Source organism: Ornithodoros turicata, chromosome 2 (assembly GCF_037126465.1).
Source record: "Ornithodoros turicata isolate Travis chromosome 2, ASM3712646v1, whole genome shotgun sequence".
Classification (NCBI taxonomy): domain Eukaryota; kingdom Metazoa; phylum Arthropoda; class Arachnida; order Ixodida; family Argasidae; genus Ornithodoros; species Ornithodoros turicata.
In genome coordinates, this window is record NC_088202.1 from 66,853,584 (window position 1) to 66,867,057 (window position 13,474).

Below are 13,474 nucleotides of genomic sequence, written 5' to 3' on the forward strand. Positions count from 1 at the left end.
TAAGCACACAGAAAATCAATTATGCCATGCATGGTGCTGTATTTATCTTGACTCACCTTGCATCCTCACAAGCTTGCGAGAGTTAATCGAACACCCCCTTTTTGGATGCTGCGAAACACCTCTTGTCAAGATGATGCATTAATTCAATGGATGTGACTCAATGTGGCTTCTACAGCTCAGTTGTGTTACCGCTTGCGACAAGTTGGCTCTCCAAAATGCCATCACTGTGGTGATTTGTAAGAACTAGACCACATCCTTCTCCATCGCCCGCACTAGCAACCTTTCTGGACCACACTTTCAGTGTCTGTAATTCAACGGGACTCTCACCCTCTCACTATGTTAAAATCGCTTTGTCGATTTCCAAAACCAGCCCAACAACGCTCTGCCCTAAATGCGTTCCTACACGTTTTGGATACTACAGGGCTTCGGTCCTTACTGTGAGGTGACTCGTTATATTTTGCCAGATTACTTCCAGCAATGGGGTAGAGTATCGCCCCTGGCGGTGAAAATCCCCAACCATCATAATTAAAATAAAGTTGTTGTTTTAGCATGATTCACACAGAAACATTTGAGTGTGGCATTTGTGAATGGTTATTGCCACTTCATTGCAGCTGTTGTGGAGGGACGTGGCCAGGCAAGAGGGGAAGTCGGCATGGCATCCTTTGATATCAAGAATCCTGAGCTGGTGCTCTCCCAGTTCCCAGACAATCAGGTGTATGCCAATACCATCATGAGGCTTCAGGTTTTAGACCCCTCTCAGGTAATGTAAAGTTTTTTTTTTTCATTTCTATTAGGATTCTCCTTCACATCACAGTGAAACACCACTTCAATGAACTGTGCAAATAGACAAACTTTGGTACAATCCCCTGCCATAACGCTGTTGTCCCCAATGCAAATAGTTTCCAGTTTAATGAACTCCATTGTGAATCTTTTCTACTGTCCCACCTGCCCCTTGGTTCATGTTGGCTGCTGCCATGTTGGATTTGGACTGGAATGACCTACTGGCTGTCTCGCTAGCATGCTAAATTTGTGTCTCAGTTTCTTGCTTACTTTTTTGTTTTGTGTGTGTGTGTGGGGGGGGGGGGGGGGGGGAATGAAGCCTTGATGCTGTCGCCAAACTTAATACTTGTACATATATATTGTGAAACCTGTTTGGAGGACTTTGAGAATGTGTGCACACTACAGACAACATCTATGCAAAAAAATAGTATGTGGTTCCAATAGGAACATTACTTTCATGAATGTTACTCATGCTTGCAACTTGCAAGTCATCATGAGCGTGGAAGAACTATGCTTCTTCTGTTTACTGTGTACAATTTACTTATACATATGCTCCAGTTTGATAGTTCATTTTAGCTCTACTTCCTCAGTCAATTTTGGTTCTTAGTTAGTCAATAGTTTAGCTTGATTCAGCTGTACAGTCGCCGACCGTTAATTCGGACTTCTAATGGTCACGGGATTTGTCCGAATTATCGAGCAGTCCGAATTAGTAGTTAATCATAAAAATCCACTCTCACACTGGCATTTATTACAAAAAATTTACACGGGACGGAAGAAAGTGTCGATACGCGTCTACCTAGATACGCGTCTACCTAGATACGCGTCTACCTAGATACGCGTCTACCTAGCGTCTACCTAGCAGCGCGCGCACGAGACAGAACGTCACGCTGCATTTTTGATAATGTCACACTGTCGGAATAAACTCGTCCGAGCGTATCAATGGCCACGAGGATCTGCGCAGTAGACGGAGGTTCGCCGACGTTCTCATCGTCACAGCAACGTCGATCACATGAACGTGAACTTCGTGCGGGCGCGTGCTTCTCCTCCCCGTTTCTCCTTCCCGCAGGCGGCGCTTCGAGGGAGCTACTGGAGGGGCAGCCCGGCGGCGAGCGGGAGTCGGAAACCCGTGGTTCCGATTTTGAATTTAGGAGCGTGGATTTTCACAAAAAGTAGGGAAAGTCGGCCAAAATCCGTCTGAATTATCGAGCCGTGGCCCCGAAAATGTCCGAATTATTGGAAGCTGAAATGCATTGGTTCTATGGGGGCTATAGATTGAGTCCAAGATTTTGTCTGAACTATTAGAAAGTCTGAATTATTAGGGTCCGACTTAACGGTCGGCGACTGTATTTCATAAATTTATCTACATGATATGACAAAGGATTGTAATAATTTGGGTCCTGCAGTACCCGGATGATTGCCGTAACTTATTTTTCTTTCCGTTTCTGTTTGAGATGTCCTGAGTGTGCGATATCTGTTTATGTTTCTGTTACCGTTGCTTGCTATATTTCCAGTGCAATACTGTTCTCGTTTCCGTTACCTTTCTCTGTTTCCAAGTGCCTTATCCAGTGATGGGCAAAGTACCTCAAAATTATACTTAAAGTAAAGTACAAAGTACCTGGCATCATTAGTACTTCAAGTAAAGTACAAAGTACGTACTAGGCAAAGTACTTCAAGCACTGATCAAGTACATTACCAATTTATTCTGTATGACTTTGCATTTCACTGTTTAGTGTCTGTGTCTTGCTTTTTTGACAAAACTTTAGAGAGTATTCTTGACAAATGCTTTGTAGCCATAAAGTCCTAGGTTAAGGTGAAGGTCAACCCGTGAATATGAACTTAATCAGATGTCATAATTTGCTGTTACATGTAGAGAGGTTATCAGTGAGCCGTGCTGTGATTATGCAAAATAGTATTATACCCGGACTGATCCAAGATCACCCGCCTAGTGTGGTGTTCTGGTACTAATGTTCTTCTATAATAGGCTAGGAAATTTCAAAGGGAAAAAAGTACAAATCAAGAGAGATTATATATTTCTGGGCATTCCTTGCTGCTTTTTGAAACACATCATGTTTAGTAAAAGAATATGAAGAAAGTAAAAAAGGATGAAGCACAAATGTAAGCCTTCATTTTTACACGACTGTGTAACAGTTAACAGTTAACTGTGTAACACGAGTGTGTAACACGACTGTAGCAGTGTAATCCATGGTGACCAATTAAAAAAACGTAAAATGTAAAAATGAAAGCATGTGTGTCTTTCAGAGTGTTCATCATGTAATGCAATCATACATATAATGTGATATAAAATGATTATTAATTGCCAATGAAGGAAAAAAAATGAAAAAGCATAGAACCCTGCATTGGGAGAACTGAAATGACAATGGACCAAGTCATTGTGCTGCCGGTTACAGTGTCATAATGTGTGCGTGTCTTTGCATTCCATTCGTTTTACAAAATCATAAAAGCGTCGATACTTTTTCGACATTTCAAGCCTCTCAACAACAGATTTGCTTCAACAAATATGCTCTTTAAAAGCACAGATATCCCGTTTTAGTAAAATGTCAGACTGGGAACTAAAAGCGCTAAAATGCCGTCAAGGAGACGAAAACTCGGAGATAGCCCTATCTGTGTGTTTTCGTCATCTTGTTGTCATTTTAGCGCTTTTAGTTGGGTGCATTTTTGATACTCTGTTGTGATTTTTTGTCTGAAGTCCAAGTTTGGATACTTGAGTACTTGATGGGAAAGTACCCGGGAAAAAAGTACTTGAAGTATGGTACAAAGTACACGATTTAAAATGTACTTAAAGGAAAGTACAAGTACACAGAAACATACTTAAAGTACTACTTGAGTACTTGGTACTTCAAGTACTGCCCATCACTGGCCTTATCACTAACAGTATCAAACAGGTACCACTGCAGAGTTGAAACATTCACAGGCGTTCATAATTAAGACTGTTGTGGCTCAGCTTTAGATGCCATAATAACTGCCTCTGTCTGTCTGTCTTTTTTGTTTCTTTGTCTCTTCCTGTTTGCTTTTTGTTCTGTGCTAGTTTCATGAAGGTGCAGGCTTCTTAGATGTTTTGCAGAGTCAACTTTTTCTTCAGGAAAAAACTGGAGTGACTGTTTGCAAAGCAATGCTGGAAGTGAAAGAGACCACACACAATGTGTTCTACTGACACTCTGAGTGCTTCTTTGGATTTGTCTAATATGACTAATACTGCAAATCCCATCCTGTAGAAAAGCAGTATTTGTCATTTTAATGCAGCAACATTGCTTGGCCGTCTTTCTTTTCAGAAGGGATCAGAACCAGACCCGAACCGAAAACCACTAATTAGCGTTATCTATAACTGAACCGAAGTAAATCTGATGCAGTCACCGCTTTGAGAAACGGTTCAGGAGAGATGTTTGCTTCAGCAAGCCAGTCCCACAGTGTTTCTCATACAAACCATGTAGCAGAGTTTCAATGGTTCCACTACGTTTTGAAAGTCTTATTTCAAGCAAAATCAAGCACATCCATCCGATAAATTCACGAGCCGAAACGTGCATGAACAAGGGTTGAATGTGGTAATGACTGCCTTCCGGTGTGCCAAGTTTCCTGGGGCTGTTTGAAGCGGCAGGGTAGAGATGGCAATTTATCGTCTGTTCTTTGCTTTTTACGACACCTTGTGTATAGATCTTCATCAACCAAAATATGAATCTATAGTACAAACTAGTGTCTCATTCGTGGCAGTGTGTAGTCCCTCAGAAAGTGCACAAATAAACAAATGGCAACTTGCTTGTGTCATTTGGAATTTTGAGCATGCATAGAGGCGAGAACCACCTTGTCAAATTTCCTGTCTTTAATCCGAGCTTCTCTCTTTCTTGCATTTATTTATTTATTTGTCAACAGATATTGCCACCTTGTTGTCGTAAATGTAGTGTTTCGGGGTATCGCAAAATTTGCTTCTGAGCTCTCTTCCAAGCAGAACACAGAGTTCCCTTCCATACGGTATTACAATTTGCACTTTCACTGTGGTCCTGTAGCTTATATGCCGATGCTACCTACAATGCACCGACAGCTTTCACGCTGTTCTACACTTATGAGCCTAACGTTTCCTTGCAGTACGCTATCAAATTATACGCTTCAGTGAGAAAAATCAACGTTTTGTGTATTTAACATGGGCTAAGCCATGCTTGATTTGTAATAGTGGCAAATTAAAAGCTTCGATGAACCAGTTCAGACTGGTTAGAACCTTTATTTTTTCTGCTCTAGACCCACACCTGAACCGCACCAATATGCTTGAACCTGAACCAAACCTAAAAAGATAACGGCTTGAATCCCTGCTTTTCAGATTCTGCTGCCAAAAACAGCATTTGATAACAACGCCATGCCACAGCTGCTATGCCAAATAGAACAAGAATTCCCACCCACTTCGATCACCAGCTTGGACCGCAAGTTTTTCAGTGAATCGGCAGGAATAGATATCATTAGGGAACTCTGCATACCAGAATACAATTCGGTTGAACTGGAAGTTTTGAACAAGTAAGACATACTTCAATGTTTTGCAGTTGAGACAGTGGACAGAAATCTCATAATGTGGGACCTTTTGAGTGTTTTGGGCACTGGCCTTTAAAGAAGAGCATTCAGTGAACCGTACACCATTTAAATGGGCTGCTTATGTAAAGACCAGGGTGATACCCGTGCACATACCCCTTCATATGTAGAGCATGAAGTTTTAGGGTTTTACCCGATTCTTTCCCCGAATTTGCACCCCGAATTGAAGGTTGCCTCTTTAGGGTGAAACCCGATTTTTCCCCGGCAAATTGCCCTCACTTAGATGTCTGTAGGAATGCACTAACTTACTTGTCTGGCAGCAAATGCTGTTACATCGCCATTTGTACCAAACCACTGCAGTTACTTTGGGTAACTGAGCCCAGTTTCTCCCCAAATTTAGCATACTGGAAGTTTTTTTTTCACCCGAATTCGCTTGAATTTAGTGCACATGCTTATTTACCCGATTTTTACCCCCCGAATCTATAAAAAAATATTTCCCGAAAACTTCAGGCTCTATTCATATGTTACACGGATGCCTGTTGAGTGATAGAGCATTTGCATTTGCAAAGTTGAACCATCTAGTCGTTATTACCACAAGAAAGTGATGCACGAACAAAATGAAACAAATACCCTATTTATAGAAGCACAAGAAGATGCAGAGCATGTCTACTTGAAATATGGTGAAAAAAAACTGCAAAAGAGACAGTTCCTTGACCTGTAGCTTAGGATCCAACAAGAACATTTTTATTTTTCTCTCTCCATTTTTCTTCTCGTTCCTACCCCTCTCTTCTTTCGACAGTCGACCGTCGGACAATTGCATTACTGTCAGCACTAAATTAAAGGAAGTTTACCGTACCACTTTAAAAGCGATAAAACCCCCGTGCCGGGGAACAAGTCAACAGACGACACAACACACAGGCACAGTATGCTGTATCTTTTAAAGTATGCTGTACCGAACAGCCCAATTTTTAACCATTTACCGTACCACGTAACCGTAGCAGTTCAGGCAATTGCCAAAATGCCACGTTCATGAATGACAACACATAGATACAGCCTGATGTTTTTGGGAAATATTTTTCTTTAAATTTGGGGGGTAACAATGGGGTAAATAAACATGTGCTCTAATTTCATGTGAAAAACTCCCAGTATGCTAAATTTGGGGAGAAATCTGGTTCAGTTAGTTGAACCAACTGTACAGGTTTGGTACAAACAGTGATGGAACTGCATTTTCTGCCATACGAGTTAGTGTGCAATCCTACCGACGTCTCAGTCAGGGCAATTTGTGGGGTAAAAATCATGTTTCACCCTAAAGAGAAAGCCTTCAATTCGGGGTGCAAATTAGGGGAAGAATCAGGTTAAACCCTAAAACTTCAGGCTCACCGCATAGACTAATGGGGGTACATTAACTACGTGCAAAGTATATTAGAACTCGGCATCACATGACACTTTTTTCTGAACTATTCAAGTCCTGTGCCCTAGGATCAACAAGCATGGTGTTGCTGCCACTAGTATATCATTACGGCTAGCAGTTTTCGGGAAATGTATGTGAAAAATGTGTGGAAAAATATGTTTTCTGAAATTTGGGACGTAAAAATCTGGGGTTATGCTTCAGTAGGTACAGTCAGCCCCCGTTTATCCGGATATCTCTGTTCCCAGGGGAAAATGTCCCGGTAGCACGAAATCTGGACGAGTGAAAGACGATATTGCAAGATATCAGTAGGCCTTTTATTTATTGCATAATGTGTAAGAAAGTGTCCGTGCTCATTTGCATAAAGTTACTTGAAGTACCAAGCTCTCCTTAGCTGTTATGGATTGTATTAACCTGTCCAACATGATTATTTTGCTAGAAAAATGCCAGGGTAGTTCTTAGTGTGTTTCAGGCCTTTGGGAGTGTCACCATTCGTAGTTCCTCACCTCTGTCCAGGGTTGGCTACCGGAAACGGAAACGAGAAACGGTAATTACTGAAATTCAACATTAAATGCAAATGGAAACGAAAACAAAATTCCACTACTGGAAACCGAAACGGAAATCAAATTCAAAAGTGGTAACGTTAACAGAAACCAAATTCGCAGGATGTTTCCCTCAGTGTTTTCGCGTCTGCACTATTATCCGCAGTATTCTTCCAGTCATCATTCATTCATTCATTCGTTTATTTTCGGGACTTTCTTTGGTGTTGAGCCCACTGCCCAGCAAGATGGGCACGAAAGTTTTTGCGCACGAGCGGAGACTTTTGAAACTTAAAGGCATGTATTTCCGCAACCTAGAGGGGCATGTACTTGGTGTGTACAGTGAACCCTCGTTATTATGACCATGGTCGTTCCCGAAAATTTTGGTCGTAATGCGGAATTGTCATATTAACGGGGGAGATTTGCAGGGGTTTCACAGCATTCTTCCCCAAGAGTATGGTCATAAAGCGCGTATGTCAGATTATCGGGGGTCATATAAACGAGGGTTCACTGTATAAGATTTGTGACAAACTTTGCATTAAAGTCTTTAGTGTTTGTGTTTGGTGTGGCTGTACTTTTGCATCCATTATGTAACTAGAATATCTGACATGAAAATGCCAGAACCAGACAGTACGAGTACCGGATGAGAAACAGAAACCAGTACCGGAATTACCTCGGAAACGGAAACGGGATTCCTAAAAGGAAACGGATACAGAAACCGCTACCCAAAATCCTCCAGAAACGGAAACAAAAAGCCGAGTTTTCAGTTACCGGAACCGGAAACAATGATATTTTCGGTAACCAACCCTGGCGCCGTCATCTGATTCACTGCCATTGTGCTTACGACCGACAATATCAATGACGTCTTCACCGGTAATGGCTGCACATGTTTCATCGTGCCAGTCCACATCGAGGTACTCGAGAACTTCATCATGGCCCACAAATTCCGACTGGAGTTTCTGGATGAGAGAACGCAACTCGACAAGGGAACAGTTCCGGTCATCTAAAGGGTGACAGGTGCTAAGCGCAGCAGGTGCTTGTAGTTTCAAGAGTTGATGACCATGGAATGGGAGACACTTTGCCGGGCACCATGCTGGTCGGTTCAAGCATGTTTACTGTGAGCCGAGCACGCTCGAGAAAGAGAAAAACCAAAGCCTTGCGATACGCTGGCTTGAACGATCGAATTGTGCCCGCACCCAGAGGCTGAAGGTAGCAGGTGGTGTTCTTGGGAAGGAAACGTAATTCCAAGTTTGTTTGGTTCAGTCCTGCAGTGTTGTGGCACATAACATTGTCCAGAACCAACACACGGCGTCCCTGAAGTTTAAGGTCCTAGACCAGTTTCTGGATCACCGTTTGAAAAATAGCGGTGGTCACCCATGCCATTTTGTTATGGAAATAATCACAGTACACAATTGGAGGGACGCTTGGATTACCCAACAATGATTGGCTTCCTCTTGTCTGTTATGGACGCTTTGCATATGAAAGCAACAGTAATCCGATCCCTGGAGTTTTTTTGCTCCCCGGATATGGTCGGGTGGACAGTGTCAATCTGCTCAATACAACCGTGCAGCGAATGATAAGACTCTTACGTTTCTCATTCAATGGTGTGCAGCCTTTCATGTCCATTAACATCAGTGTTAATGAAGAAAAGAAAAAGAAAGGTGTCTCCCAATTTTAACAAATCAGGAGGGCGAATTATAGCACTTGGTGGGCTGGTGACCCATTTCATTTAATGTCTACAACCATACCCCTATATTTTTGGGCGCACAGAACCCTGTGGGATCTGCCCATGCAACTAGGGACTGTTTTTTTCCGGAATCCGTGTTCTGAAAACCATATTCTATAAGCTGTGTGCAGGGAGAGGTTGTTATAGCACTTACGTTTTGAGTTCCCTATTTTCACACAACCTCTTCTCAAACTTCCCATTATGAATAGTGTTAGAATGTTGCATGGACAGTTCAGTTTTTCAGCACCTAGCAGCCAAACACAAATGAAACACCCAGTGGGCCATTATCTGTACTTCTGTTCCATTCCAAGGTAAAGCACATTTCCTCTTTATTGCTGAAGCTCGTAAAAAAATGTAATTCTAGAGCGGTGGGGATAATCCGTATTCCCTGTTGTTGTTTTTTGTGCTTTCTCTTTTTCTTTTTTTGAAGGGGGGACGTTGTCTTCGGGTGAACATGTCCATTTTCTTCAAACTCAAATGAAACAGACAAACAAAAATGCTGGTCGACACTATTTGTGCGGACTTCGCTTATCCAGATCATGCGATATTCGGACAGGGACAGTGCAGATGGATTTCAGTTTGCAACGCTTCTGAGTTTCACCTGTCTGAATGCCTAGCTATCCAAACATTCTCTCCAGAAACCATGAGTTCCGTGTTAGCGAGGGCCGACTGTAAGTTCCCTTTAGCTGCGCGTGACCTTGACTATGAGTACAAAAGAGAGAAGAGCTTAGCTGGGAGAATCGGCTTGAGGATTTGTTCTGGGAAGAAGGGTTTTGTAGGAATTTGCTGAGGCTGAGTCATGAGGTGGTGGCACCTCCAAATAAAGAACAACAGTAGGAAAAGGAAGAGTGTGACTCAAGCCTAAAGGGCAGTAACCCAGTATTACAGCTATTTCTATTCTTTGCACATGCCAGGATTAATCACTGATACTTAATCCTCCATTGTTTCAGCATGACCTTCATTGTACATTTGGATACTTTCACATGTGTATTTGTCCTTGCTTCTGTGTCAGAAGTATTATAAATGAATAAAATAAAATACTTAAATGCAGTATTGATCATTCAATAATTGCAGGTATTATGCACTGTCTGCTGCAGCAGCACTTATCAAGCATGTGCAGTACAGCATGAATATTGTCTGTTCCCCTAAGTCTCTCAGGATTACATTTACTACTGGTGAGAACGTTACCCGTATAGGTGAGTAGCAGTCTCGAACTCACATGTAAATTGGATCAGACCAGCAAACCTGAATAACCATCATTTGCGGCAACTGCAGCTCAACCTAAGTTACTCATACTTTCTGTAGACATTGACACCAATTTGAATTGAATACATTGCAGTGCAATGAAAAATAAAAATTTATGAATGCGCGTTGTTCCCCAAGCGTAAGTAAATCAAAACCACAGTGTCCTCATTGAAGTTTTCTAATTTTAGCAAGCTCCAGAAAGAGCTGTATGCCTGTTCAGTGTCTCCCAGAGCTGTCACTGTAAACATTGTCCACTGCATTTGGACACCACTGCATGATCCACTGCGGCTGGAGAGGAACCCAAAAAGCCGAAAGCCCCCAAACCAAAAAAGAAGTATGGTGGCGGAGGCAGACTTGACTGTCGGCATGCAGGAGCGAGCCCTTACCCTCTTGAATAAATGAATAAAGGCTCATATTTCTTTCACTAAAATCCCGCAACGAAGTCGGAGGTCGTGACATTTTCATGTAAAACGCTTCAGCTCGGACACGACTGAGCCTGCCCCAACTTTTTTTTTCTTCTTAATGTTCACCACATTTTGTCGGGCGACAGGATGACGTGGAAGTGCCGTGATAAATCGGATAGATGCATTTGATTTGTGGTCAAGGATATCCTTGGTAAACAACCTTCATATTTGTATTAGGTTACATGTTCTCTCGAGCTAACAGTGCACATCACCTCATTGTTACCCAATGCAGACCATTTCTGTTGTGTAGCCTACTATGAAGGAAAAAAAAAAACAGCTGTCCAACTACTACTCTGATAGGTAAAGGGTTAGGCTTCGTGTATTGACACAAGGGTATTAGCCAGACAAAGTCAGTCACATGTCTGTATGTACCTCGTGTGGCAGTATGTGGTTCATTTGTGTTTGTTATAGGGCCGGTCACATCTGTACCAGTCGATTTCAAAATTGTGGTGTCATTTTATTCCTCGTTGACCACTCACCATGATCTGGCATATCGCACGTCAAATAGTGGTGCTGTTTGACTAATATTCAGTGGAATACATGACAAGGGCAGATGACGGAGTCTATGCTGGAATTTGCTCTCTGGATAGAGGAAAAAAATGTCCTTCCTTACGCCACCAGCCAGAACACGGCCTTGTGAGGAAGGATGCTGCAGCGGTGCTGGCGTCTGGACGCCGCTATTCTCCTCTCAACGAGGTCATCCAGCTCTGCCTGTTAGGAAGTGATGTAACTGTTCTTGCTGGGGCTTCTGCAGCTGTGAAAGCTGCGCCCATGTTTAGAACTTTAATTAATTTATTTAATATCTAAACACTTTTCAGGTGAAATCGAGTCGATTGTAGGGCGATGCCCAACATAGTGGCATCTGTTTCATGGAAGGATTTCTGGACCGTCCCTCTAATGTCGAGGAGTGTACCTCTCCCGTTGACTTTATTTTGTCAAACTGATTAATAGATTACATGGCAGTCTTCAGCTATAGGAGCAGGCTTTTACGTTTTTTATTGAGCAGTCTTCCAGAAATAAGGTGTGTTATGTAAGAAAGTTCTCACATTAGGTGAGCCACACTATCGCACAAACATGCTTGTTGAGTTGGTGTGCACTGTGACGATGCTAACATTATTATGTCTGTCCACATTGTTTAATTTTCAGATGCGTGCACAATGAGAGAGCTGGAGCTGCTCGTGAGCACTTTGCACCCCCGTAGCACTGCGTCTCTCCTTGGGGTGCTCAACCATTGCAAGACATATGGGGGAATGCGTCTGCTAAGGGTAAACATTCTGCAGCCTCCCTGTGACCTCCCCACCATCCTCCTGCGACAGAAGGCACTTCAGCAGATGCTTAATTCGGAAGAACTTTTTTATGGACTGCAGGCAAGTTGCTACTTTTACCTCTAGTGGGAATCCACATGCGAATGGAAGCATACTACATGATCGTGCAGAATTACGTGCAAGAAAGTGCACATTCTTCACAGCTTTGAGTAAACAGTGCTCACCCAGTAATCGAGAGATGCGTGGTTGAAATCCCGCAGCTGTGTGGCTTTTTCGATGACTGCCATATTTCGACTGTTCATGTTCCCAGGCAACTGGAGGCTTGTGTTGTGTTTGTCGCTTTGTGTGTTCCAACCTCGGAACAATTACTTTCCATCATTTCCATCATTTTCATCATTCTGTCAATATGAAATTGCATACCGCAGGTGCGAGAGGTTTGCTAGATGTAATGAATTTTCATATATTTTTCATTAGTTTGTTACATTGACGCTTGACAGCACTTCTTTTTGTGATATTCGATGCTCAACCTCATGAGCGCCATGGCATAGATTATACTATTCCACTGAATGACTCTAAGCAACATAATTGACCAACAACCGAACACACACAACCGAAAGGGCTGGAAGCCTTGTGTAGGACTACTTTACGAAGATTTCTGGTACGAACGCTTCCTTACCGCGCCCATAGAGAGTCTATCACCGGTGATTGACGTTTTATGAGCGGTGCTACTCGATCCCTAAAGTAGATTTGGACAAGTGGTCACATTTGTTGGATACTATAAACACTACAGAATGAGTTCCACTTACACTTTATCTTTTCTTTATGGTAGCGATTTATGAAGTTGGCCCTGCGCCTAGGAGGCAGTGTGGAGACTCTATTTTGGTTGCGGCGTCGGGAGGAATGGAAGAGTGATGAAATAGCAATATGTGGTACAACAGGAAAGTTGAGCCTGAAACTAATGTTTTCAGCGGAAATTACCATTACCGTGTTAATTTCTGTTTCACTCCTTCAATGAACTCTGTCACTCAGTTACATGAACAACATGCAGTGTTGACGTTATTTTCCACAACTCATCAACTTCTTGATCCAGAGTGTTGATATTTTCAGATATTATTTCTGTCAAAGATTGCCACATTTTGTATATTTTAGAACTTGTAGATTGATATTTTTGTTCAAGATACAGGCGTATATTCATGAGCTTTCTGCTGTTTACACCAATTTTTGGTGTCCCAACATCAATTTTGGAAATACATGGATAGCTTTGTTTATGAAACTTGCATAATTCGATAGGGCATTGATTTGACTACATTTTCCTATATACTAGCAACATCTTTTGAAGTGATACTGTCAGCCACAAAAACATATTTGTCAGACCACCCAAAAATGCCCATTTTTGTGGCGGTAAGGAAAGGGTTAAACCGCACCTTGTAGAAAGACCAGTTTTTCTACCCATAACTTGTAAATCTTTTATGGTTGTAATATTAATTTAGCAATGTTGTCCTTAGGTGGCACATTGT

General features: G+C 42.2%; 1 protein-coding gene across 1 annotated transcript in view; it reads left to right on the plus strand.

Moving 5' to 3' along the window:
* The window catches only part of LOC135384736 (mutS protein homolog 4-like), a 103,787-nt gene that overhangs the window by 23,522 nt on the left and 66,791 nt on the right, over positions 1-13,474 (plus strand). Inside the window, exons 4-7 of the mRNA XM_064613925.1 lie at positions 612-760; positions 5,108-5,298; positions 10,058-10,179; positions 11,839-12,059. Of these exons, the coding sequence (XP_064469995.1) occupies positions 612-760; positions 5,108-5,298; positions 10,058-10,179; positions 11,839-12,059 (683 nt within the window). The remainder of the gene's footprint in view (positions 1-611; positions 761-5,107; positions 5,299-10,057; positions 10,180-11,838; positions 12,060-13,474) is intronic.